General features: G+C 29.9%; 4 protein-coding genes and 1 long non-coding RNA gene across 12 annotated transcripts in view; 1 reads left to right on the forward strand and 4 right to left on the reverse strand.

Moving 5' to 3' along the window:
* LOC105668526 (putative nuclease HARBI1) overlaps positions 1-24,483 on the reverse strand; it is a 28,914-nt gene extending 4,431 nt beyond the window's left edge. The window contains exons 1-4 of one of the 6 annotated variants that reach the window (XM_067351018.1): positions 24,281-24,483; positions 23,873-24,186; positions 23,303-23,549; positions 23,011-23,188 (exon numbers count right to left, since the gene is read on the reverse strand). The gene's annotated coding sequence lies outside the window, so the exon portion shown is untranslated. Of the gene's footprint in view, positions 1-17,751; positions 18,499-21,769; positions 22,938-23,010; positions 23,189-23,302; positions 23,550-23,872 lie in introns of those variants that run through there. The other 5 variants (XR_010889001.1, XR_010889000.1, XM_067351016.1 and 2 more) reach the window with 5 other exon arrangements.
* LOC136998588 (uncharacterized) lies at positions 390-7,570 on the reverse strand. Of its 2 annotated transcripts, XM_067351528.1 has the most exons (8): positions 6,562-7,570; positions 6,358-6,489; positions 6,002-6,149; positions 5,342-5,547; positions 5,042-5,146; positions 4,836-4,949; positions 2,681-4,744; positions 390-918 (listed from the first exon to the last, which is right to left on the reverse strand). In XM_067351528.1, exons 1-8 carry the CDS (start codon positions 6,710-6,712, stop codon positions 698-700), a joined length of 3,141 nt encoding a protein of 1,046 aa, XP_067207629.1. In that variant the 5' UTR covers positions 6,713-7,570; the 3' UTR covers positions 390-697. The 2 variants fall into 2 exon arrangements, with proteins under 2 accessions (XP_067207629.1, XP_067207630.1); XM_067351529.1 differs by lacking the exon at positions 6,002-6,149 and having other exon boundaries at positions 6,562-7,567.
* LOC136998424 (uncharacterized) lies at positions 7,940-15,097 on the forward strand. Of its 2 annotated transcripts, XM_067351008.1 has the most exons (8): positions 7,940-8,925; positions 8,998-9,129; positions 9,338-9,485; positions 9,940-10,145; positions 10,341-10,445; positions 10,538-10,651; positions 10,743-12,806; positions 14,569-15,097. In XM_067351008.1, the coding sequence occupies exons 1-8, from the start codon at positions 8,775-8,777 to the stop codon at positions 14,787-14,789; spliced, it is 3,141 nt and encodes a 1,046-aa protein (XP_067207109.1). In that variant the 5' UTR covers positions 7,940-8,774; the 3' UTR covers positions 14,790-15,097. The 2 variants fall into 2 exon arrangements, with proteins under 2 accessions (XP_067207109.1, XP_067207110.1); XM_067351009.1 differs by lacking the exon at positions 9,338-9,485 and having other exon boundaries at positions 7,942-8,925.
* On the reverse strand, positions 18,960-20,755 carry LOC136998431 (uncharacterized). The gene has a single exon (XM_067351026.1). The coding sequence runs from the start codon at positions 20,455-20,457 to the stop codon at positions 19,936-19,938; it is 522 nt and encodes a 173-aa protein (XP_067207127.1). The 5' UTR covers positions 20,458-20,755; the 3' UTR covers positions 18,960-19,935.
* A 385-nt stretch (positions 24,484-24,868) lies between the features above and the next one.
* Positions 24,869-27,725, reverse strand: LOC105674971 (uncharacterized). The gene is made up of 6 exons (XR_001101210.2): positions 27,451-27,725; positions 27,288-27,343; positions 27,069-27,151; positions 26,598-26,726; positions 26,321-26,403; positions 24,869-26,069 (listed from the first exon to the last, which is right to left on the reverse strand). It is a non-coding gene; the product is annotated as an uncharacterized lncRNA (long non-coding RNA).
* Positions 27,726-27,799: the final 74 nt, after the last annotated feature.

A 27,799-nucleotide genomic window follows, 5' to 3' on the forward strand; every position in this document is an offset into this window, starting at 1 on the left:
CTTTATTTCACAATTCTTTTCAATTCATCTATTTTTTTGCAGAGTACGATATCATGTAATGCTCGTCGATTATTGCTTATGTTGTGTGAAACCATCGAATTAACGAAACAAGAATTAGAACAACCAAATAGTCTGCAAATGTTTTCTGACTAAAAAAATATATTTATTGCCATATGGTTTTTACTCATCATACTTTATTCTAGTGAGTTTACTTCTACTGTCAAGTGTATATAGCTTTATAATAAAAACGGACGGAAAAAAACGATGATTAAAACGAAAAATTAACGAATCAGCAATATAATGCGTACTATGGTTATATTACACACATAGCATATAAGTAAAGATAATAATATAGTACGCGAGTAAAAATAAAATCAGTATAAGACAGTAAGTATAAGACTTTTAAGTATTGTATAATCTATTAAACCTTATATAATATAAATGAGCAGATATTATAAAAAAAATGTAAGTAGCTGTAAGTATATAAACTCAATATTTTGTACTTTAATAATTTAATTATTTTCATATTGAACGAATAATCTTTGGAAATCCTTGGTAATGTTATAAACGAATCTTTTCCTTATTTCTAACTGAATCATTCAACTGAATCATTCTTTTTAAAACTTACAACATTTTCTTGAAAGATAAAGCTAGGTAGAAGAATCTATCACTTTCTTAATTAATTCTTACAACAATATCAAACATTTCTCCGAACATTAATTTTTTGTTGGTTATTGATCCATGTCTTCACGACTGATGCAGATCGGTTTTGTAAACAAGGATTTCTTGCAATAACTTCTTGGATCGCTTTTATAGACGGCAACTTTGCGTCTGTTATGCAATCACCAAAGTGTTCTATGACGATTTGTTTTTCTTCTTCCGTCCAACGAACGCGTCTTGTACGGCCATATGGTGGAGCTATGAAAATAATATTATTAATATTACATTACTGTAATCTTATTAGTATTACTGCGTTATTGTTTTTTAATATGTGTAATAGTGTGTTTGGTTCAAGTGTTAACACGTTATCATTTCGTTAATTACTAGAGATATGAAAAAGTTCTTCAAACAAGTTACTTTATTTAAAGTGCCTCTGCAATGATCTAAAATATAATTTTATATCATTCGTTATTCAAGGTTACACTAAGGTCAATTTCGTTTTTTAATGATACGATATACATATATATGTCACCTTAATATTATAAGGTATTTTATGACAAATTTAATGGTCTATAATAAAATATGATTAATATATCGCATAATAATCATATATATCAGTCTGTTTAACAAAACAAAATTTATATTAAAGCGATCTTGAAGAACGAATAATATAAAACTTCAATTTAGATTATTGCATAGGCATCTTTAAACAAAGTAACTTTTGTGTGCAAAATTTTTTTATATCTCTAGTAGTTAAAGATAAAATTGCATATTAACACTTAAATCAAATACATTGTATGTACAATTAAATTATATTTAGAAACGACAAAAAACGTAAGTATTTGATTTTTGTTGAATAGGGGAAGGTGGGGTAAGACGGACCCCCTAAGCAAAAATGGCTATATTTTTTATATTAATGACAAAAAATAACTGAAATTTAGCATGAAGAAACTGTAGAATGTTTATTATAAGATTATAATGTTAAATTTTCAAAATTTGCAAAAGTTTGAATTATTATTAAGATTTTTAAAAACTTAATTTTGGTCCGTTTTATCCCATAGGTGGGGTAAAATGGACCATCCCATGGGGTAAAATGGACCAAGCCGAGATAATATGGATCAAGAAATAATTTAACTGATCAACTCAAAATCAAAACTATATAGTATTTATTAAATATTTTTGAATAAGAATAGAAATTAATTTAACATTAATTATTTTATTATACACACAAATCTTTAAAATAATTATAATCTTTATAATTTTTAACGTTTATATTAAATATAACATTAAATATAACATTTTAAAATAAAGCATGTAAATAAAATAAATAATTATTATAAAATCTGTTTTTATTTGGAGACATTATTTTCAATAAATTTCAAGTTTCTTCTACTTTTAACAGTGCGTTTTTTATTTTTTATAGCTTTTTTCAGTAAAAAAAGCTGAGATGTAAAATATTTCTCAAATCAGAGCAAATATATAAGCAGAAAACTATAAGTAGAAAGTATAAGTAGAAAATATAAGTAGAACAAATATATAAATTGGTCCGTTTTACCCCATTTAAATTGGTCCATTTTACCCCACATGACAACATTAATATTATCTTATTTTTATTTACCTGTATCAAAATTATTTTTTAAATGTAACTGATGAAATATTACTTCTCAATAACCAGAAATATGGAACTTGTAGAAAAATTTAAAAATATTAAGTTTTGCAATCTTAGTCACTTAAAATGTAATACTAAGAAATTAGATCACGAGATCTATTTGCAAGAATTTGACGTTTCTTTATAAATAACTTACGATAGTCTTATGATATAATGACGTAATTTTTAAACAGTTAAAAAGCATCAAAAAGGAAATTAATTTTATGTTTATCCAGCAGATAGAGGTACTTACTAATAAGATCTAGCAAATGGACCATTTTACCCCGCGGTCCGTCTTACCCCACCTTCCCCTACTCCAAACACCCGCGCGCGCGCAACAGAACAGTCAACATTAGATATAAATTTACGTACTATTGCGTTTCTTTGCACTTTTACGTGTACTTTTCACATTCATTGATGGGATACTATCATTGGTGGTATTATATGGTGATGTATCCATCGCATCAATTTCATTGGATAAATTTATGTCATTCGTTGAATGTTCTCCGTTATTTTCATAAATACTATTAGTTTCATCACTTTCGTCACTACTAACACCTTGTGCCTTTTCTAACACTTGGGACATTCGTACAATATCTCTACTTATAATAGGCTGCCTATAGATCTCTTTATGTATAGCTAAGGCATGACCCATATGTTTTGCAAGATCAGAAACATCATTTTCTGATAAATCTAACGCGACACTTATCGTAGCAACGTGTTTTCTGAGACTCGTTCCACGTAAGGTCCATGGTCGTTGTGCACCACATTCAGTGGAAAATCTTCGCATCAATTCGCAAGCATTTAGATATTTAAAACAGCTTTTATTGTATCCCGGAATTCCAAATAAATACGGATTTTCAGCAGGAACTCGAGCATCACCTCGATATTTTAAAATTAATTCAATGCATTGCAATAATTGGGCTGACAATAATACAGGAACAGTACGCATTAGCTTTCCGCGTATGGTAAATCGTACATACTTTTTTGCAATTTCTCGTGCTTCACCTGACAGAGATTGTAATAAGTCTTTGTCTGTGCTCTCTGAAATCTGTTCGTAGTTTTCAAAATCTTTGATGAGGAGATGCTCTATTTCGCCGGCTCTACGACGATTAAATAATTGCACAGACGTAAGAGTTACCTTGGATAGTTCTAGCCAATTGTCATAGAAAAATGTTTCCTTTAATATCGCACACATGATGTTACGTTTTTCATCAAGATAATTACGAAGTTTTATGATATCATCCATCAAAGGAAGTTCCGTTTTTTTATGCCTTCTGTTCTCTTCCTGCGCCTCCAAAGCGGCCTTATTAATGCTAGTTGGAAAATCATCGATAAGAAGAGCGAGGAATTCTTCAGTATCCTTTTTCTTTTCGTAATCTTTCTTCTTTATACATTGAGTAATCAATAGATTTCCTACTTTCTTAAGCAATGTTCCCATTAGTTGTGGCGTTGTTGTCACTTTGTAAGTATTTGTGCTGCTATCAAATGCAGACATCTTGTTGACTGCTCTGATGCAATCTTCATAAAATGCAGGATGATAAATTGACTTCATGTCTGCAACTTGAGCATTTAAGTCTCTCATGGCTTTTAAGAAACGACCGAGGTATCTAAGGTGTGAGCGAATCAACTTATGCTGATATTGTTTGCGATATTTGCGGCACAATCTATTACCAAACATGATTACCAATTCGTCATATCGAATAATACGTGTTGTTTCATCTTCTCTGAGTGCTGGAAAAACTACTTTTCGCAGCGTTTCTTCTGCAATAGGGTTGATACGTCCAATAATCGCTCTGCCCATAACCATCACAGATCTTTGTTGTTTACTACTGCGGCCTGTGCAACGATGAAAATGGCGTCTAATGCTGCTTTTCACAAAAAATCCCTTACATTTTCCGCAAGCTGTATAGTCTTTTGCGGTTTTTTTGCTATTTTCACGAGGGCGTCTACACACAAGAAGTTTTCCGTCATTAACATTGCTGTTAGTATTATGAATAAAATTGCCATTCCTACTTATTGTTTCGATTATTCTTCTTCTCTCCAAATTTTTTGGCTTCAAATCGAGAAACTTCTTAACCTCGGGTTCATTGCGATGAACTGTAGCCAGATGCCGAGCAATCTTCGATTGCATCTTCCGACAATAGAAGCAGCAATTTTTTTTATTACCACCTTTAGGTCCCTGAGATGGATCGATATTAAGATCAACGTCATCAGGACAGAGTACACTGCTCTCATTAGCCTGCACAGATACTTCAAAGCCCGAATTATTTTTTGAATTCCGTTTTGATCCACTTGATCGCTTGTTTCCATTGGTTCCATCAGGAAATACATCTTTATCAGCGTCTACTTCTGTGAGGATTGAACTATGTTCAGAAGGACAATATTCTGAATCCGAATCTTCTTTATGAATCGTTAAATCCAAGTACTCTAGATCTAGCAAAACAATTATCAGAACATAACATAAATTACATAAATATACAAGGAGTATGTATGGAATAGGATAATATGACTGCTCAAAACTTACTATCACAATTTTTCTGCAAATCGTTACAGCTGTCTTTTGTTTCTATACGTTGTACATTATACGTGTTTTCGGAAGCATACAGATATGCGTTTTCATGAATATCGTTTGCAAAGCCTATTAAAGATAACGTCAGTTAATATACTCAATATATATATATATATATATATAATTTTAAAAGAAGAATAAAAATGATACTAAAAACTTACTGTCATAATTTGCGAGATGATAATCATTGTATTCCTTGTCCGGCAGCTCATTTTGTTTATCGACAGCGTACTCAGTCTGATCATTGTCTGTTCTTTTGTCAACATCTGCAAAATTATTCGAAAATGTTTAGTATACTGCAAAGTAAATTTTGTTTCTCCTTTTCGAGATAAAGTTCAATTTTTTTTTACATTTTTATATATCCAGTCATTCCATCACCAAGCTTTTACAAAGGCGTAAAAAGTCAGATGAAGCTAACCTTCTCTTGAGAGGAAAAAGAGAAAGTTTCGCCAAGTACGTACCACTAGTAGAAATAATGCAGGTATGATCCTGACACATAAAATGTGAATCCAAAGTTTCGTTGCTATCATGTGCACAATTCAGTAGCGACGTAGCCAATGCATCTTTCGCGTTCTTTGATATATTCTCATCATGTACATTATAATTCCGAACAACATCAGCATGAACATTGGACGGTTGAACTGAAGAAAAGTGAAGTGGCTGATTTCTGTGGATAAAAAAGAATAACAATTCCCTTTTCAATGAAATTCGCATTTATGAAAACAATTTTACTACCGTAAAATGCGATCTAAAGAGTAAAACGCACATCATGATACTAGGAATTTTAACAGAATATATATTCCATCGCATATCACATTATTCTATATTACTAGTCATCATGAACTTGTTTCTATACATATATGCGGATAATTTCAATATCTATCAATCACTTACGACTAATAAGTGCTTATTACAGAAATTATTAATTAATATTACAAGAAAAAAGCAATCTTTTTCATATATTTGCAAATATGTGTGTAAATAATACACAATAACTTATATTTTGTGCATTAAAATTTACAAAATATAATTTATCTTTTTACAAAAAAAATAAAATGATTTAAATATTTATCGTCTATAATTTACTACAGTTGAATATAATAAGTATCACTGAATATTACTTGTCAGTTTCACATATTAATTCAGCATGACAACTCTTCAGTGACTTTTCATCGTTCACCTTATTCGTAACAGTCTGTTTGTTTATAACATCTCTAAGTATTTTGTTATTCGCTATTTGTGTTGGCGACGAAGATAAATTAGTACAAGCTGAAACCATTTCAATTATTAGTATTATATATACTGCATGTACACGAAGATATTATTAAATTGCAACACACGTGCATGTTAAAAGAAGCCATATATAGATAACAATATTTTTAATTACTAAAAAAATAAAAGTAAAGACATAGAATAAAGATGGGATTCAGGTAGAACAAAGAATAACTCATTCAAGTTGCCTTCCTTATACACCAACCTTTATCCGTCTGACGATTCACTGAAATTTCACTATTGCGTGCTCTATCCTCATTGTTTGCGTAATGTGATTGCTTTACGATATCAGTAAGATATACATATGGCATATTCTGCGTCAGATAATTCCATTTATCTAAAATATGTTACAAATCTTGTTATAGATCATCCGATTAACCAATTCAAGTTGCTTTTCTTATACACCAACCTTTATTCGTTCGACGATTCATTGAAATTTCACTATTGCGTGCTCTATCCATATTGCTTGTGTACTGTGACTGCTTCACGATATCAGTAAGATATACATATGGCATGTTCTGCATCTTAAAGCGTTGCCGCATCCTGTGCGCGAGAATCATAAATTATGTATGCATAAGCCATGAATCGTATGATTTCTCGTTTCTTAGGTTCTGCTTACAATAAAGAAAATATTAGGAATAGGAATAAATATTAAAATATTAGGAATAAAAAATTGAAACTATTTTATTTCAGAACAAGGAAATAGGATGTATTAACGTATCATGAATTAAAAATTAAGAATTTGGAATAACTAATACATTTCGTTCCTTTATTTGAAGTAAAATAATTCCAATCTTCTATTCCTAATATTATAATATTTATTCCTATTCCTAATATTTTCTCTGTGTGAGCAGGGCCTTACGTCATAACAGTGATGCTAGATCGAGCAGGTTAGCACCTGCACGCTGCTCGATGCACACAAGTGAGAACCTGCTCGATCTTGCATCACTGTCATGACGTAAGGCCCTGCTCACATCAGAGAAAATATCAGGAATAGAAATAAATATTATAATATTAGGAAATAGAAAATTGAAATTATTTCATTTCAGAACAAGGAAATAGGATGTATCAACGCATCATAAATTGTAGACTGTAAGTAAATAAGGCTCTAAGTGTCAAAAATTGATTTTGAAATAAAGAGATATAAATGAATTTATAGTTTATTTTTTTAATAATGCATTTGATATTTTAATCATGTGTTTATACTTGTAAAAAGTACTTTTTATGAAAAAATAAAACAACAGTAAAAAATGCAGTTTAAAAAAATGTTAGAAGTTTAAATTTATGAAACGTTCTAAGTACCAAAGAGGATAATGTAAAGATAATGTAAGAAAGGCTTTAAGTACCAAGCAGAATAACGTAAAGAAGACTCTAAATGTCATAGGTAGTACATCTGCTATAATGTAAATAAATGTAACTTTTTTTTATATAACTTTTCTTTTATTGCACAATAGGCAAAGAAAAAATAATTATAAGGAGAGGACAAGGAGGCGTATACCACGAGAATCGGCCGTTAAACTAAATGAAATAATTCCGAGCCCCCGCTATAAGCTAACTTCTTGGTCTATTTTCTAAAACTAGTAATTGTTCGCTAACAATTGCTATTTTTATATAATAGACCAAGAAGTGAATTTTTAGTGGGTTCTTGTAATTGTTTCATTTAGTTTAATAGTTGATTCTAATGGTATTTACATTATTGTTATTTAGTTATAATTATTTTTTCTTTGCCTATTGTGCAATAAAAGAAAAGTTATATAAAAAAAAGTTACATTTATTTACATTATAGCAGATGTACTACCTATGACATTTAGAGTCTTCTTTACGTTATTCTGCTTGGTACTTAAAGCCTTTCTTACATTATCTTTACATTATCCTCTTTGGTACTTAGAACGTTTCATAAATTTAAACTTCTAACATTTTTTTAAACTGCATTTTTTACTGTTGTTTTATTTTTTCATAAAAAGTACTTTTTACAAGTATAAACACATGATTAAAATATCAAATGCATTATTAAAAAAATAAACTATAAATTCATTTATATCTCTTTATTTCAAAATCAATTTTTGACACTTAGAGCCTTATTTACTTACAGTCTACAATTTATGATGCGTTGATACATCCTATTTCCTTGTTCTGAAATGAAATAATTTCAATTTTCTATTTCCTAATATTATAATATTTATTTCTATTCCTGATATTTTCTCTGATGTGAGCAGGGCCTTACGTCATGACAGTGATGCAAGATCGAGCAGGTTCTCACTTGTGTGCATCGAGCAGCGTGCAGGTGCTAACCTGCTCGATCTAGCATCACTGTTATGACGTAAGGCCCTGCTCACACAGAGAAAATATTAGGAATAGGAATAAATATTATAATATTAGGAATAGAAGATTGGAATTATTTTACTTCAAATAAAGGAACGAAATGTATTAGTTATTCCAAATTCTTAATTTTTAATTCATGATACGTTAATACATCCTATTTCCTTGTTCTGAAATAAAATAGTTTCAATTTTTTATTCCTAATATTTTAATATTTATTCCTATTCCTAATATTTTCTTTATTGTAAGCAGAACCTAAGAAACGAGAAATCATACGATTCATGGCTTATGCATACATAATTTATGATTCTCGCGCACAGGATGCGGCAACGCTTTAAGATGCAGAACATGCCATATGTATATCTTACTGATATCGTGAAGCAGTCACAGTACACAAGCAATATGGATAGAGCACGCAATAGTGAAATTTCAATGAATCGTCGAACGAATAAAGGTTGGTGTATAAGAAAAGCAACTTGAATTGGTTAATCGGATGATCTATAACAAGATTTGTAACATATTTTAGATAAATGGAATTATCTGACGCAGAATATGCCATATGTATATCTTACTGATATCGTAAAGCAATCACATTACGCAAACAATGAGGATAGAGCACGCAATAGTGAAATTTCAGTGAATCGTCAGACGGATAAAGGTTGGTGTATAAGGAAGGCAACTTGAATGAGTTATTCTTTGTTCTACCTGAATCCCATCTTTATTCTATGTCTTTACTTTTATTTTTTTAGTAATTAAAAATATTGTTATCTATATATGGCTTCTTTTAACATGCACGTGTGTTGCAATTTAATAATATCTTCGTGTACATGCAGTATATATAATACTAATAATTGAAATGGTTTCAGCTTGTACTAATTTATCTTCGTCGCCAACACAAATAGCGAATAACAAAATACTTAGAGATGTTATAAACAAACAGACTGTTACGAATAAGGTGAACGATGAAAAGTCACTGAAGAGTTGTCATGCTGAATTAATATGTGAAACTGACAAGTAATATTCAGTGATACTTATTATATTCAACTGTAGTAAATTATAGACGATAAATATTTAAATCATTTTATTTTTTTTGTAAAAAGATAAATTATATTTTGTAAATTTTAATGCACAAAATATAAGTTATTGTGTATTATTTACACACATATTTGCAAATATATGAAAAAGATTGCTTTTTTCTTGTAATATTAATTAATAATTTCTGTAATAAGCACTTATTAGTCGTAAGTGATTGATAGATATTGAAATTATCCGCATATATGTATAGAAACAAGTTCATGATGACTAGTAATATAGAATAATGTGATATGCGATGGAATATATATTCTGTTAAAATTCCTAGTATCATGATGTGCGTTTTACTCTTTAGATCGCATTTTACGGTAGTAAAATTGTTTTCATAAATGCGAATTTCATTGAAAAGGGAATTGTTATTCTTTTTTATCCACAGAAATCAGCCACTTCACTTTTCTTCAGTTCAACCGTCCAATGTTCATGCTGATGTTGTTCGGAATTATAATGTACATGATGAGAATATATCAAAGAACGCGAAAGATGCATTGGCTACGTCGCTACTGAATTGTGCACATGATAGCAACGAAACTTTGGATTCACATTTTATGTGTCAGGATCATACCTGCATTATTTCTACTAGTGGTACGTACTTGGCGAAACTTTCTCTTTTTCCTCTCAAGAGAAGGTTAGCTTCATCTGACTTTTTACGCCTTTGTAAAAGCTTGGTGATGGAATGACTGGATATATAAAAATGTAAAAAAAAATTGAACTTTATCTCGAAAAGGAGAAACAAAATTTACTTTGCAGTATACTAAACATTTTCGAATAATTTTGCAGATGTTGACAAAAGAACAGACAATGATCAGACTGAGTACGCTGTCGATAAACAAAATGAGCTGCCGGACAAGGAATACAATGATTATCATCTCGCAAATTATGACAGTAAGTTTTTAGTATCATTTTTATTCTTCTTTTAAAATTATATATATATATATATATATATTGAGTATATTAACTGACGTTATCTTTAATAGGCTTTGCAAACGATATTCATGAAAACGCATATCTGTATGCTTCCGAAAACACGTATAATGTACAACGTATAGAAACAAAAGACAGCTGTAACGATTTGCAGAAAAATTGTGATAGTAAGTTTTGAGCAGTCATATTATCCTATTCCATACATACTCCTTGTATATTTATGTAATTTATGTTATGTTCTGATAATTGTTTTGCTAGATCTAGAGTACTTGGATTTAACGATTCATAAAGAAGATTCGGATTCAGAATATTGTCCTTCTGAACATAGTTCAATCCTCACAGAAGTAGACGCTGATAAAGATGTATTTCCTGATGGAACCAATGGAAACAAGCGATCAAGTGGATCAAAACGGAATTCAAAAAATAATTCGGGCTTTGAAGTATCTGTGCAGGCTAATGAGAGCAGTGTACTCTGTCCTGATGACGTTGATCTTAATATCGATCCATCTCAGGGACCTAAAGGTGGTAATAAAAAAAATTGCTGCTTCTATTGTCGGAAGATGCAATCGAAGATTGCTCGGCATCTGGCTACAGTTCATCGCAATGAACCCGAGGTTAAGAAGTTTCTCGATTTGAAGCCAAAAAATTTGGAGAGAAGAAGAATAATCGAAACAATAAGTAGGAATGGCAATTTTATTCATAATACTAACAGCAATGTTAATGACGGAAAACTTCTTGTGTGTAGACGCCCTCGTGAAAATAGCAAAAAAACCGCAAAAGACTATACAGCTTGCGGAAAATGTAAGGGATTTTTTGTGAAAAGCAGCATTAGACGCCATTTTCATCGTTGCACAGGCCGCAGTAGTAAACAACAAAGATCTGTGATGGTTATGGGCAGAGCGATTATTGGACGTATCAACCCTATTGCAGAAGAAACGCTGCGAAAAGTAGTTTTTCCAGCACTCAGAGAAGATGAAACAACACGTATTATTCGATATGACGAATTGGTAATCATGTTTGGTAATAGATTGTGCCGCAAATATCGCAAACAATATCAGCATAAGTTGATTCGCTCACACCTTAGATACCTCGGTCGTTTCTTAAAAGCCATGAGAGACTTAAATGCTCAAGTTGCAGACATGAAGTCAATTTATCATCCTGCATTTTATGAAGATTGCATCAGAGCAGTCAACAAGATGTCTGCATTTGATAGCAGCACAAATACTTACAAAGTGACAACAACGCCACAACTAATGGGAACATTGCTTAAGAAAGTAGGAAATCTATTGATTACTCAATGTATAAAGAAGAAAGATTACGAAAAGAAAAAGGATACTGAAGAATTCCTCGCTCTTCTTATCGATGATTTTCCAACTAGCATTAATAAGGCCGCTTTGGAGGCGCAGGAAGAGAACAGAAGGCATAAAAAAACGGAACTTCCTTTGATGGATGATATCATAAAACTTCGTAATTATCTTGATGAAAAACGTAACATCATGTGTGCGATATTAAAGGAAACATTTTTCTATGACAATTGGCTAGAACTATCCAAGGTAACTCTTACGTCTGTGCAATTATTTAATCGTCGTAGAGCCGGCGAAATAGAGCATCTCCTCATCAAAGATTTTGAAAACTACGAACAGATTTCAGAGAGCACAGACAAAGACTTATTACAATCTCTGTCAGGTGAAGCACGAGAAATTGCAAAAAAGTATGTACGATTTACCATACGCGGAAAGCTAATGCGTACTGTTCCTGTATTATTGTCAGCCCAATTATTGCAATGCATTGAATTAATTTTAAAATATCGAGGTGATGCTCGAGTTCCTGCTGAAAATCCGTATTTATTTGGAATTCCGGGATACAATAAAAGCTGTTTTAAATATCTAAATGCTTGCGAATTGATGCGAAGATTTTCCACTGAATGTGGTGCACAACGACCATGGACCTTACGTGGAACGAGTCTCAGAAAACACGTTGCTACGATAAGTGTCGCGTTAGATTTATCAGAAAATGATGTTTCTGATCTTGCAAAACATATGGGTCATGCCTTAGCTATACATAAAGAGATCTATAGGCAGCCTATTATAAGTAGAGATATTGTACGAATGTCCCAAGTGTTAGAAAAGGCACAAGGTGTTAGTAGTGACGAAAGTGATGAAACTAATAGTATTTATGAAAATAACGGAGAACATTCAACGAATGACATAAATTTATCCAATGAAATTGATGCGATGGATACATCACCATATAATACCACCAATGATAGTATCCCATCAATGAATGTGAAAAGTACACGTAAAAGTGCAAAGAAACGCAATAGTACGTAAATTTATATCTAATGTTGACTGTTCTGTTGCGCGCGCGCGGGTGTTTGGAGTAGGGGAAGGTGGGGTAAGACGGACCGCGGGGTAAAATGGTCCATTTGCTAGATCTTATTAGTAAGTACCTCTATCTGCTGGATAAACATAAAATTAATTTCCTTTTTGATGCTTTTTAACTGTTTAAAAATTACGTCATTATATCATAAGACTATCGTAAGTTATTTATAAAGAAACGTCAAATTCTTGCAAATAGATCTCGTGATCTAATTTCTTAGTATTACATTTTAAGTGACTAAGATTGCAAAACTTAATATTTTTAAATTTTTCTACAAGTTCCATATTTCTGGTTATTGAGAAGTAATATTTCATCAGTTACATTTAAAAAATAATTTTGATACAGGTAAATAAAAATAAGATAATATTAATGTTGTCATGTGGGGTAAAATGGACCAATTTAAATGGGGTAAAACGGACCAATTTATATATTTGTTCTACTTATATTTTCTACTTATACTTTCTACTTATAGTTTTCTGCTTATATATTTGCTCTGATTTGAGAAATATTTTACATCTCATTTTTTTTTACTGAAAAAAGCTATAAAAAATAAAAAACGCACTGTTAAAAGTAGAAGAAACTTGAAATTTATTGAAAATAATGTCTCCAAATAAAAACAGATTTTATAATAATTATTTATTTTATTTACATGCTTTATTTTAAAATGTTATATTTAATGTTATATTTAATATAAACGTTAAAAATTATAAAGATTATAATTATTTTAAAGATTTGTGTGTATAATAAAATAATTAATGTTAAATTAATTTCTATTCTTATTCAAAAATATTTAATAAATACTATATAGTTTTGATTTTGAGTTGATCAGTTAAATTATTTCTTGATCCATATTATCTCGGCTTGGTCCATTTTACCCCATGGGATGGTCCATTTTACCCCACCTATGGGATAAAACGGACCAAAATTAAGTTTTTAAAAATCTTAATAATAATTCAAACTTTTGCAAATTTTGAAAATTTAACATTATAATCTTATAATAAACATTCTACAGTTTCTTCATGCTAAATTTCAGTTATTTTTTGTCATTAATATAAAAAATATAGCCATTTTTGCTTAGGGGGTCCGTCTTACCCCACCTTCCCCTATTCAACAAAAATCAAATACTTACGTTTTTTGTCGTTTCTAAATATAATTTAATTGTACATACAATGTATTTGATTTAAGTGTTAATATGCAATTTTATCTTTAACTACTAGAGATATAAAAAAATTTTGCACACAAAAGTTACTTTGTTTAAAGATGCCTATGCAATAATCTAAATTGAAGTTTTATATTATTCGTTCTTCAAGATCGCTTTAATATAAATTTTGTTTTGTTAAACAGACTGATATATATGATTATTATGCGATATATTAATCATATTTTATTATAGACCATTAAATTTGTCATAAAATACCTTATAATATTAAGGTGACATATATATGTATATCGTATCATTAAAAAACGAAATTGACCTTAGTGTAACCTTGAATAACAAATGATATAAAATTATATTTTAGATCATTGCAGAGGCACTTTAAATAAAGTAACTTGTTTGAAGAACTTTTTCATATCTCTAGTAATTAACGAAATGATAACGTGTTAACACTTGAACCAAACACACTATTACACATATTAAAAAACAATAACGCAGTAATACTAATAAGATTACAGTAATGTAATATTAATAATATTATTTTCATAGCTCCACCATATGGCCGTACAAGACGCGTTCGTTGGACGGAAGAAGAAAAACAAATCGTCATGGAACACTTTGGTGATTGCATAACAGACGCAAAGTTGCCGTCTATAAAAGCGATCCAAGAAGTTATTGCAAGAAATCCTTGTTTACAAAACCGATCTGCATCAGTCGTGAAGACATGGATCAATAACCAACAAAAAATTAATGTTCGGAGAAATGTTTGATATTGTTGTAAGAATTAATTAAGAAAGTGATAGATTCTTCTACCTAGCTTTATCTTTCAAGAAAATGTTGTAAGTTTTAAAAAGAATGATTCAGTTGAATGATTCAGTTAGAAATAAGGAAAAGATTCGTTTATAACATTACCAAGGATTTCCAAAGATTATTCGTTCAATATGAAAATAATTAAATTATTAAAGTACAAAATATTGAGTTTATATACTTACAGCTACTTACATTTTTTTTATAATATCTGCTCATTTATATTATATAAGGTTTAATAGATTATACAATACTTAAAAGTCTTATACTTACTGTCTTATACTGATTTTATTTTTACTCGCGTACTATATTATTATCTTTACTTATATGCTATGTGTGTAATATAACCATAGTACGCATTATATTGCTGATTCGTTAATTTTTCGTTTTAATCATCGTTTTTTTCCGTCCGTTTTTATTATAAAGCTATATACACTTGACAGTAGAAGTAAACTCACTAGAATAAAGTATGATGAGTAAAAACCATATGGCAATAAATATATTTTTTTAGTCAGAAAACATTTGCAGACTATTTGGTTGTTCTAATTCTTGTTTCGTTAATTCGATGGTTTCACACAACATAAGCAATAATCGACGAGCATTACATGATATCGTACTCTGCAAAAAAATAGATGAATTGAAAAGAATTGTGAAATAAAGAGCATTAAAATTATTGTGAATTCCTTTCTGTCTGTATTCTCCTATTCCTATCCATCCATTTTATTTTCAGAAACTATAGGTAATTAAAAAGATTAATTCGATATTGAGTTGCGAGATATCTCGTCCAAAGCATCAGGCGGACGATATTGGGTCGCGAGATAATTCATTTATGAGTGCGAAGGGATCAGCTGCGGTATTAGATATATTAGAATAAAGTGTCTAGATGTTAAAAAAATTGACAGAATAGAAAGTTTGAGATCTGCCGAAAATTGGTTATATTGATATGACCTTCAAATGTGACTTTAAATGACACCGTGAAGATGAACTTTGAAATCTTAAATGCAAATCCCCATTTTTTATTCCATATTCTTGTAGCTGAAATCGAGACGTTTTCAATACACTATAATAAAGTTATTTTTCATTAAGTACTTTTCGAGTTATAAGGCTTGAAAATTACAATAGAGTGAGAGAGATAGAAGCGCACAGAGCGCGTAACGCATTGCCACATTCTCTTTCTCTCTCACTCTACCGTAACCTTTAAGCCTCATAACTTGAAAAGTTCTTAATGAAAAATAACTTTATTATAGTGTTTTGAAAACGTCTCAACTTCAACTACAAGAATATATAATTAAAAAATGGGGGTTTCCATTTAAGATTTTGATGTTGACCTTGATCGGGCGTTTCAAGTTCATCCCAAGGTCAAATAAATATCATCTGCTAATAGATTTTTTATAACTCTACTTTTTTTGTTTGAAACATTTTTTCAGTAAATCAATATTTTCTGAGATAATTCTGAGACCGTTCCGGAATTTTTTGCCATCACTGTATAAATGTTCACAAATTAACAGATGGTAGTAACAGTAAGTAGTAAATGATGGTAAATATCATTACTTTTGTTAATGTTACTTCTTCATTGTTTAAAACTAGTATTATTTACAATTTACCGTTATAAAATCTACGCCAGAGTTTAGCACGATCTGCACATTTCGTCCGATTTCCGTAAGCTAACGCCTACCGGCTCCCCACTACATCTTGAGACAACGCATACAACGCTCTGCCTCAGGTACAACGCATTTCTAACGCGATGAGGTTCCGTGCTCTCTGACTGCCAAATATAAATACATTAAACATGATCTAAGACGTTTTTAATAAAAACGTCTTATTCAATTTAAATTAACAATTATTTATTAATTTATAATTTAGGAAGAGTCTCTGGAACATTTAACAAATCCAATCTATTGAATATAATTTAATAATATTTTAGGATTCTCATTTTGTAAATGTAATAATCGAGAATTTTGAAACTTTGTTATTAAATTAATTATAAAAAGAAAAAGATTTTACAAATCGAGTTTAAAGTATTGATATTTGACAGGGGATATCGAATCTCATCGTGTTACAGATGCGTCGTACCTGAGGCAAAGCCTCACGTGCGTTGTCTCAAAACATAGTGGGGAGCCGGTAGGCGTTAGCTTACGAAAATCGACCGAAATGTGAAAATCGTGCCAAGCTCTGATCTACGCAGTGGTTCAAGATGTAATTAACTTTTTTTTTTAAATATGTGCTGGAAATTTTATTTCTTTGCTTTATATATAATATAATGTCCTGGAAATTTCCGAATGTCTTGGATAGACATTTTTGCTTATATAAAACTTCAGAGCTCATACATTCAAAAATGATTTGTACTATAGTAATAACTGAGTGAATATAGATCTTTGTATGCCGAAAAATTAGATATATAACTTGAGTCCTGGGAAGACTCAATCCACATATATATATATATATATATATATATATATATATATACAGGGTGTCAATTAAGTCCCGGGACGGCTGAATATTTTCTCATGTAAGGTATTTTTGAAAAAGGTCAAGGTCATTTCTGAAATAATTTTCAACGAGGAATTCAACGGTGACCTTCAATTTGACCTTGAGCTTGACCTTCAAGGTCATTTCAAGGTTAGGTTAGGTTTTTTAAATAGAAACCCCTATTTTTGATTCCAAAATCTAATAGCTGGTGTCAAGAGCTTTTCAAAACACTATAATGAAGTTATTTTTCATTAAGTACTTTTCGAGTTGTGAGGCTTGTAAATTACAGTATTTTGACATAAAATACAAAATATCTTGTAAAACATTCAATTTTTGGGAATCTTACCTTAATACTTTTATGCATAAAATAATGAGACGAATCAATTGGTATAAAGAAAACACATAGTTGCTTTCAAGAAAAAATATGTAGTTTGCAACATGCAATTGCATACTTACTTATCTCAGCCGTGCGTTCGCATTCGGTAATCTTTAATAATTAATATCTCTTTAACCCTTGTGAAAATTGTAAAATGGTAGAGGATTTTTCGGTTCAGTTTGGTCTGCTCTACCAGCATACGGCCGCTGTGTCAAAATTTTTGGGACACCCTGTATATATATATATATATATATATATATATATATATATTTATATTTATATTTATATATATTTCTAAAAAAAATTTACGATTTATCAGCTTCCATATTTTGCCCTGCCTTACAGTACATTTCATTTAACGGTACAAATTAACGCAAGTATATATTTCTATTCTATCTTTTTCATTGGATGTCAAACACAGAATAAAACATGTATTAACGTGACATTCTATGTCATGTTAACGTGACATTCTATGTTCGATATCTACTAGAAAATAAATATAGAATGACACGTTTTTACATTGCTAAATGAAATGCATTCAAAAATAAGGTAGAAAAATAAAAGCTGATAAATCGTATATTTTTCAACTTGTAAAAATATTTGATATTTCTAAAGGCCTGTGTCCACGATGCAAGAAATTGGTCCAAGTTCTTGATCCGAGAAATGTATAGCCAATTAAATCGAAGTTCTTATGGAAAAACAGCAAGTTGATTGGTTACACATTTCTTGAAGCAATCCAACCATTTTAAGCCAAAAACTCGAACCAATTTCTTGCATCGTGGACACGGGCTTTAATATATAGATCTGGAAAATATGAGAAATAATGAATTTATTCATATATTTTCATATATTTTTATTTCTTTTCTGAACTTTTCTGAAAAGTGCCAATTCATATAAAAAATCTTAAAATTTTCTGAAAAAGTTATAAAATTTTTTTAAAAAATCTGAAAATTTTTATGAAAAATTCTGAGAATATTTTTCACCAGGGCTGTTATCGATGTTTAATAAAAGTATCAGTATCCATAGTAACGAATATTGTTAGGGCATCGTCGATGTCAAACGTTTCGGCTGATCATTCAGCCATCTTTAGTGCTAACGTTACAAATCTGTTTAGTAGAAAGATTGTGGTTTCAATTCGTCATTAATAAAATTATTTGGAAGTAAAGTCACAAATGTGATTGCGAGATAGTCTTGTTTATGTAGGTGTTAACAGAATGTCACCATGTTCTCGACTGTTTCACAGTTCTCGACTGTCTCACAGTCGTGACATTCTGTTAACACCTATATAAACAAGACTATCTCGCAATCATATTTGTGACTTTACTTCCAAATAATTTTATTAATGACGAATTGAAACTACAATCCATCAAAGCTCTATGAAATATCTATGGAACATCTATGATTGCTCCATATGATATCTATGAATATATTTAATGGATGTCGAATAGAGGTATGTAATGCGGAACTGTGGATGTAGTAGACATCTATAGGAGATTACATAGACATTTAATAGAGGTTTCGAATCTCCATGATGAACATCTAGTGGATATCCATTAGAGCTTTTTGTTTCGTGTGGGTTGTATATTTAATAAAAATAATATTATAATATTACCATTATATATAAACGTATAGTATAGAATAATTCAAAAATAAATAATTAAACCGGACTTTGAGCGAGCATTTTTATTAAACCAATAGAGTTACGTTATTGATAGTCTAGAACAGCGCTCGGAATTAGTTGCACATTTCGGGCCAATTCAAGAGACGACGCCTCCTGTTCCCCCACTACCGCTCGGCCGCTGTCGGTCGAGCCGCCGATAGCTCTGGCGCAGGAGCGTTTTATATAAGAAATAGGCTCGGTTGTTGAAGCACCTCTCAAAAAATAGTAATATTTTCTTTGTTACATAAATAATGTTTATTTTTATTAATAATTAAATATATACAGGGTGCGTCAGCTAAATCCGGACAAAACAAATTGTTTATTAAAACACTCTTTAGACTCAGAAAAAACTTGAAATTATGAAATATTTTTTTGTACGTTGCTTAAGGGATCCTCTCTGAGTACAATTATTCTATATAACCCCCGTTTGCTGCGATCACTGCTTCAATCCTTTGCCTGAAGCGCGAGCACGCTCTTTTCAACTGCTCCTTGTCTAAATCAACGAATGCTGCTTCAATAGTGGCTTGAAGAGTTGCCACATTGGGGTGCCTGGACTTGTTAGACAATCTTTCAATAACGCCCCAAACATAATAATCTAGGGGGTTTAAATCCGGACTATTAGGAGGCCAGAATTCCTTGGACCAAAACGCATCCACGTTATCGTTAAGTTAATTTGCACTAATTGGCTTGTGTGAGCCGGTGCACCGTCTTGTTGAAAAATGTACGGCCTCCCGGAGGCCGTAGTTTCCATCCATGGCTTTATTACAGTCCTCAAAATCCGGAGGTAAACCTCCTTCGTGATGGTTTCTCCCTTTTTAAAGAAATACGGTGGCATGACATCACCCTCATTAGAGACGACGCTTAAGACGTGAACATTGGCTGGAAACTTCGTCCTGCCTATTATGGGGACATCCTCGGGATCACGGGCGAGCCAACGGTCGTTCCTTCGACTCACTTTTGTCGATCTCGAGTACTTGAAGAACCGAATAATTTCGATCGGCGAACGTCCGGCGCGAAGCGCTTCAATTATCGCCGCTCTTCGATTGTATTCCGCACTTGATTTTATTAACTCGGACATTTTAAAGGTTATACACGTTTTACACAAACATTTGACTAACGCAAACATTAACAATCATTTGTTCCTAAATTCACACGTAGCAAGGAATTCTAATTTAATTTTGTCCGGATTTAGCTGACGCACCCTGTATATTATGTATTAATAAAAATAAACATTATTTATGTAGTGAAAAAAATGTTACGATTTCCTGAGAGATGCCTAAACAATCCAGCCTATTTCTAAGGGCCTAAGCAGAATGGCTGTCTTATAATTTTAAGACAGCCTTAAATCTTTGTCTCGAAGTGACGCACAATACTGTCTTGTGTCTCGAGTCTTAAACGTATATACATCATGTCACGCTGCAAAAAGTACGTGTGATAAACAAATATATATAAAAAAAAACAATATATATATATATATATATATATATATATATATATATACAACTACTAATAAAAGGTGAATATTTTATAAATATTTATAATATATAATATTTATAATATATAATATATATAAATCTGTTAAATATGTAATAACAATTTTATGCATTTCAATGTATTTCAATAAATGAATATAACCTAACTTCTTTATAAAAAGTATTTATTAAAGGTTATACTTATTCATAAATCAAATTTTTGATCTAATATTATATGTCTAAATCTAATTATATGTATATATAATTATTTTATATGTAATCTCAATTATTTTGTTATTAAAATTATATAACTATTTTTTTTCTAAACAGTTTAACAAGACATTTTATGCTTTAACTTAACAAATTAAAATTAGAACATACTGTTATATTTTTTTTATTTTATATAAATTTTGATTAATATAATTATAGGAATAAATATTTGTACAGCACGCGCACTTTCCTCCCCCCCCCCCACACACACCAATTATAATGTTAAAATTAAATCTTTTACAAAAAAATTTCTAGTGCAAAATAATGCAAAGAAAGAAACAATTTTTATTGATTGTTTTATTTTGGATGTTTATATACAAATTAAAACGCAAAAAAGACATGTAAAGTATGAAAGAAAATGGCATGTAAAACCTATAAATCAATTAAGGTACAAATACGGAGATTATGAAACACTTTCAAAATTTGAAAAAAGATGAAGATTTATTTTTCCGTTATACAAGAATGACTTTACCAATATTTAACAAACTACTTCAATTAACTGAACCTTATTTAACAAAAAACCACTATCGAGCACTTCCTGCAGAATAAAGACTATTAATAGTGTTAAGGTAGTTTAACAATTTTTGTACTTGAACTTTAATTTTTTATTTCAAAACAATTAAATACAAATTTTATTAAGGTAACAAAAATAGGGTTTAAATAGGTATTAAAAAATTATCTTAGACTAGTTACGTATAAATTAAAATAGTATTTATTACTTGTACATACTTATTGTCAAATAGAAAAGATGTAGATTTTAAAACAGATAATTAACTATCTCACTCGAAACGTATCTTGATAGTATTTCATTATAATCAATAATAGTAATAATAATGTGGATATTATAATAACAAATTTTTCTTAGATATCTTGCCACTGGAGATCTTCCCTTATTTATCGCTTTAGCATTTCGAGTTGGTGAGTCGACAGTGCGTATGCTAATTAAAGAAATATGCCAAGTTCTAATAAATGTATTAGAACCAATATATTTAACACAACCAAATGAAAAAGAATGGAAGTCTTATGCTGAAGGCTTTTGGAACAGATGGAATGTGCCAAATTGTGTGAGGGCAGTAGATGAGAAGCACATCACTTTGCAATGCCCTCGAAATTCAGGAAGTCTGTGGGCTTGTTCGTTTTAGCTGTACTGGGGCAGCTCTGGGTCTGCTCTAAACAAGATAATACAGGACAAACTATTTATCTGTCCTGTATTATCCTGTGTAGAGCAGAACCAGAGCAGCCCCAGTGTAGCTAAAACGAACAAGCCCTGTATTTTAATTACAAAAAATATTATAGTATTGTCTTGATGGCAGTAGCAAATTAAACTCAAAATCTTTATAATATTTTTGATATTATTATTGATAATATAAAAAAATAAAAAACTTTTGTATAAAATGAATGTTTCAATAATAAATGTAAAAAGAAAAATCACGCGTTAAATATATAACAGACATATTACGTTTTTTGTAATGAAGCAAATAAAGCATCTGTTATCATTTTCTTCCTGATATTTTTTTCAGTTTGTGGAAGATTTGACAAGTGAGCAATAATAAACCGACTAAATGCTTCATCTTCATTTTCATATTTGTTATCCAAAACATTGACAAGTTTTTGTGTAACTGATGAAAACATATTTTCAAATTCTTTCGTTTCATCTATTTTGCGTTTCTTGTATTTCACAGGTTTTGTATTTAATTTTTTAAGAATATTTTCTTTGTTTTTCTCCTCATTATTAGAATTATCTTCTTTTTCAGAATCGCTTGATATTTTATGAAATACTTCATTAAATTTTGGAATATTGACTGATAACTCCGAAGATGATGTAGAAGATGAAGTTTCAATCGCTTTTATATTACTATGCGTTCTAAAAATATAAAAATATATAAGTATATATTATACTATTAAAAAAAAATTTTTAAGCAATAATAACTACAAACCTTCGCTGTCTGACATAATTGTCAAGAAATGACAATTGGGAAAAAAATACAAAGAGTTTGTGAGTTGAAGCAGCACTTCCACTTTTATATTGACCATTCAAGATTCGTTTCTCACGATTGTATTGATTTCTTAAAGATGTACATCTAGTTTGGCAGTATTCAGGTGTATAAAAATTACCTGAAAATTTTGAGATACTTAAATCCATTATCATATTTACTTATCCATAATATAAATTAGCAATAAAATGTGATAAAAAATATATTATTAAAAAAAATAACATTTATAACTTACTATAATTTTTATTTAGCATAATTTTAGACATTTCATTCCAAGCGTTATCTTTAATTATTCTGTCTTTAAAATCATTATGTCTTTTATTGTATAAAAATGGGCGTTCTCTGTATAATTTAATGAGAAAAGCATCACCATTTTTTTTTTCTATAGCAATATTTTCTTGTTCATTTGATATCTCTTGACTGTATACATATGATTCACATATGTTAGATTCGCAATATTCATGATCTTCCATTTTAATTGACTGAAACAATTAACAAAAAAGTATACTAATGTACTAGATACTATAGATATATAGATTTAATTTGTCAATCCATGTAATACAATTTAAATAACAAGATAATTTTGATTAAATAATTATATAATAATTAGATATACAATTAAGTTTAAACATATAATATTGGATCAAAAATTTGATTTATAAATAAGTATAACCTTTAATAAATCCTTTTTATAAAAAAGTTAGGTTATATTCATTTATTGAAATACATTGCAATGCATAAAATTGTTATTACATATTTAACAGATTTAAATATATTATATTATAAATGTTTATGAAATATTTACCTTTTATTAGTAGTTGTGTATATATATAGTTCTTTTTTATATATATTCGTTTATCACACGTACTTTTTGCAGCGTGACACGGTGTATATACGTTTAAGACTCGAGACACAAGACAGTATTGTGCGTCACTTCGAGACAAAGACTTAAGGCTGTCTTAAAATTATAAGACAGCCATTCTGCTTAGGCTTTAATATAAAACGCTCCTGAACCAGAGCTATCGGCGGCTCGGCCGCCAGCGGCCGGGCGGTAGTGGGGGACAGGAGGCGTCGTCTTTAGAATCGGCCCGAAATGTGCAACTAATTCCGAGCGCACGTCTAGAAAGTATTAAACAAAGAATTCGGAAATGTATCAAGATTAGGAAAAGACATTTTAAATATTTTCTATAAACCAAAAAAGACACGCACTAACCGCAATCCATGTAAATCATGTGTAAAGTTTAATGAAAGTGTTTAAGCAAATAAACCTACGCTGTTTGATTTCTCTCTTAAATGTAAAAGATTACTAACCTAAATCGTAAATCATAGATTTGCTACACAAAATAATTTATATTTCAAAAATAATTATTGCAAGCATTAAAGGTTTTATTTATCTTTAAAAAAAGTCTTTAATAAAACAGTTATATAATTAACAATACAATTTTTTAACTTCTAAAAATATTTGAATATACATTTATACCCACACAACATTATGTCGTTTTATATTCGTCTGATAGACATCTTAATATCACTCAGACGTCTTACGAAACTGTCAAAGAGACGTATTTAAAACGTCTATGAGACGTCTTATGCCACAATTTTCGACGATTTAAAAACGTCTTTAAGATGTCTCTTGATTTGTCTTATAAGACGTCTGTGAGACTTATTTTAAGATGCCCTTAAGACAAACGTTTTATTAATGTAATGATTTTATACTCATATAATATAATAATCAATTATGATAATAAAGAAACATCAGATGACGATTATTTGCTACTTGAGTAATTATTTTAGAATAGAATATTTTTAAACTTGTTATTAATATTTTATTATTAATATTTCTTTACATAACACTTTTGAACATAATACTTTTACATAATACTTCTTATATAAACTATATTAAGATATATGTATATGTTAAAATATAAAATCCAAATATACATATGTATAAGGGTGTTTCATTTTAAATGGGCACCTCGAATAACTTCGAAGGAAGTGATTTTCAAAGAAAATGACCCAGACAAAAGTTGTTGGGTTTGGAGGGGGACATCCGATGGTGACATTGGTTTAACCTAGGATGTACGTGCCAAGGTCATATAGAGGTCAACTTTGTTTTTTTAAATAAAACACCCTATTTTTGATTCCAAAATCTAATAGCTGGTCTCAAAAGCTTTTCAAAACACTATAATAAAGTTATTTTTCATTAAGTACTTTTCGAATTATGAGGCTTGAACGTTACAGCATTTTGACATAAAATATAAAATATCTCTTGTAAAACATTCAATTTTCGGGAATCTTACCTCAATACTTTTATGCATAAAATAATGAGACGAATCAATTGGTATAAAGAAAACACATAGTTGCTTTCAAGAAAAAATATGTAATTTGCAACATGCAACTGCATACTTTTTTTTAAAACCAATGTGTTTTCTTTATTCCAATTCATTTGTCTCATTATTTTGTGCATAAAAGTATTATGGTAACATTCTCAAAAACTGAATGTTTTACAAGATATTTTATATTTTATGTCAAAATACTGTAATTTACAAGTCTTATAACTCGAAAAGTACTTAATGAAAAATAACTTCATTATAGTGTTTTGAAAAGCTCTTGACACCAGCTATTAGATTTTGGAATCAAAAATAGGGTGTTCCATTTAAAAAAACAAAGTTGACCTCCATATGTCCTTGGCACGTACATTCTAGGTTAAACTAATGTCACCATCGGATGTCCCCTCCAAACCCAACAACTTTTGTCTGGGTCATTTTCTTTGAAAATCACTTCCTTCGAAGTTATTCGGGGCGCCCACTTAAAATGGGACACCCTGTATTTGTAACACATAAAAATATATTTAATACTTATAAAAATATATATTTGTAATACTACTTATTTATGTCACTTTTTCAATAACTAATTGAGGCGATCTCCTGCGTGCCGCAACCATTCTTGAATAACTTTGTATACTTGATGAAGACCGCAATTTTCTACCGTAGAATTGTAATCTGAAATAATTACAAAATTATGTTTAAATTACAATTTTTTTAAACTTTAATATTGAAAACTGTTGTTAAAATATAAAGATTTAAATATAACAATTGTTACATTTCAATTGTTAGATTGATCTCAATTGATCAATTGTATATATTGATTTGTTTTTCATAATTGAAATTTATTTAAAGAAAAGTAACATTTACTGTGTTAATTAAAACATACTTTTTAAACTTACATTTATAATATTTTTGTTTTTAGTTACCTATAATAATACTAGCAAATGTGTCTTTCATTGGTGTTGATTGTTTTTTCCTGTTCACGACTATTTTTTGAAAACGTTATCACCTAAAATAAATTTGAGAATATTTCTCGTTTTATTAGCATATGTAGTTCCTTCAATTGTTGAAATTTTCTTTTTTTGCGACATAAAAATCAGATGCAAAATAGTGATTAATTTATCCAGATAAGGCATTAAATTCTATACATTGAAATGCGCCGTGATAGTTCAGTTTTAAAGCAACATTGAATAAAAAACTTACAAACTGTTTTCTGATTTTCCTATCTTGCTGAAGCTCCTCTTCAAATTTGGAATAATCTTCTATGGTCATCAGAGGTAAAGGAAGTAATAATTTTGTGTTACATTTAAAAGTACTCTCACATGCAATATCCTGATATATAAATACATATAATTATACATAATAATAATATTAAATTATACGTAATAATATCATTAAATATATCTATTTAATGAATGATATTATATATATAATATAAGTACAGTATTTCATAATATTGTTACATATATAATATATATCTATGGCTTAGTACAAGAAATGTCAATATCAAATTTCTGCTTAAAGGAGTCAAGACTAGAAATGTGTTTGAAAACAGTTGTATATTGTGTGCAAGAAATGGTAATGTCAAAATCTAAATAAAAATGAAGGTAACAGCTTTCACTTATACATCAAGTTATTTAATCATAAACTAAAAAAATTTTTAACTGGACATACCTCAAGTTGTTGAATATTGACATTGTCACTTAAGTGATACTGCTAGCATATTGCTAATATTTTGCTCACTGGGTTCAAGCATACTGCAATAAAATTATAGGTTACAAAATTATTATTACCATTACAGAGTATAAATTAGATTTTCAATTTACTCTTATTTATATAATTTTATACATTTTATATATAAAAATAGTAATTAACTAAAAAAACAATGATTACCTTGGATTATGGAAAATGTTATTTTTGACCCAGTTGAGTGAAGTAGTTAATCTAATCTAGCAATGTCAAACAGAGCATAAGAGACATATATAGGTTAAAAAATTATTATTATAAAATATAAACTATAGTTTCAAATTACCTTATATTACTTTATTATTATTACCTGACAGTCCATCACCTCATCATCTTGGATTCCTTGAAGTCCTTGGTTTTACAATATTTTATTTAAGCACTTTGCAATTAATGCTCTGTTTAGTCCAGAGAATGATTTTACTTGTGGCTCATTTTGTTATCAATTAAAAAAAAATTATTTGGGTTAAACTATATATCCACTCCACAAGTAGGATCATCCTCCGATCTAAATTAGGCATAGCTGAATAAAATTGTACGTTATGCATCTCTCCCAGAATTGCCATAGTAGACGACTTTATGAGGCCTTTTAGTGACGTCATAGTGAGGATTCACACTGCGTCCGATATCCGACATACGACGTCCGATATCCAATAATAGAG

This window comes from Linepithema humile, chromosome 3 (assembly GCF_040581485.1).
Source record: "Linepithema humile isolate Giens D197 chromosome 3, Lhum_UNIL_v1.0, whole genome shotgun sequence".
NCBI lineage: Eukaryota > Metazoa > Arthropoda > Insecta > Hymenoptera > Formicidae > Linepithema > Linepithema humile.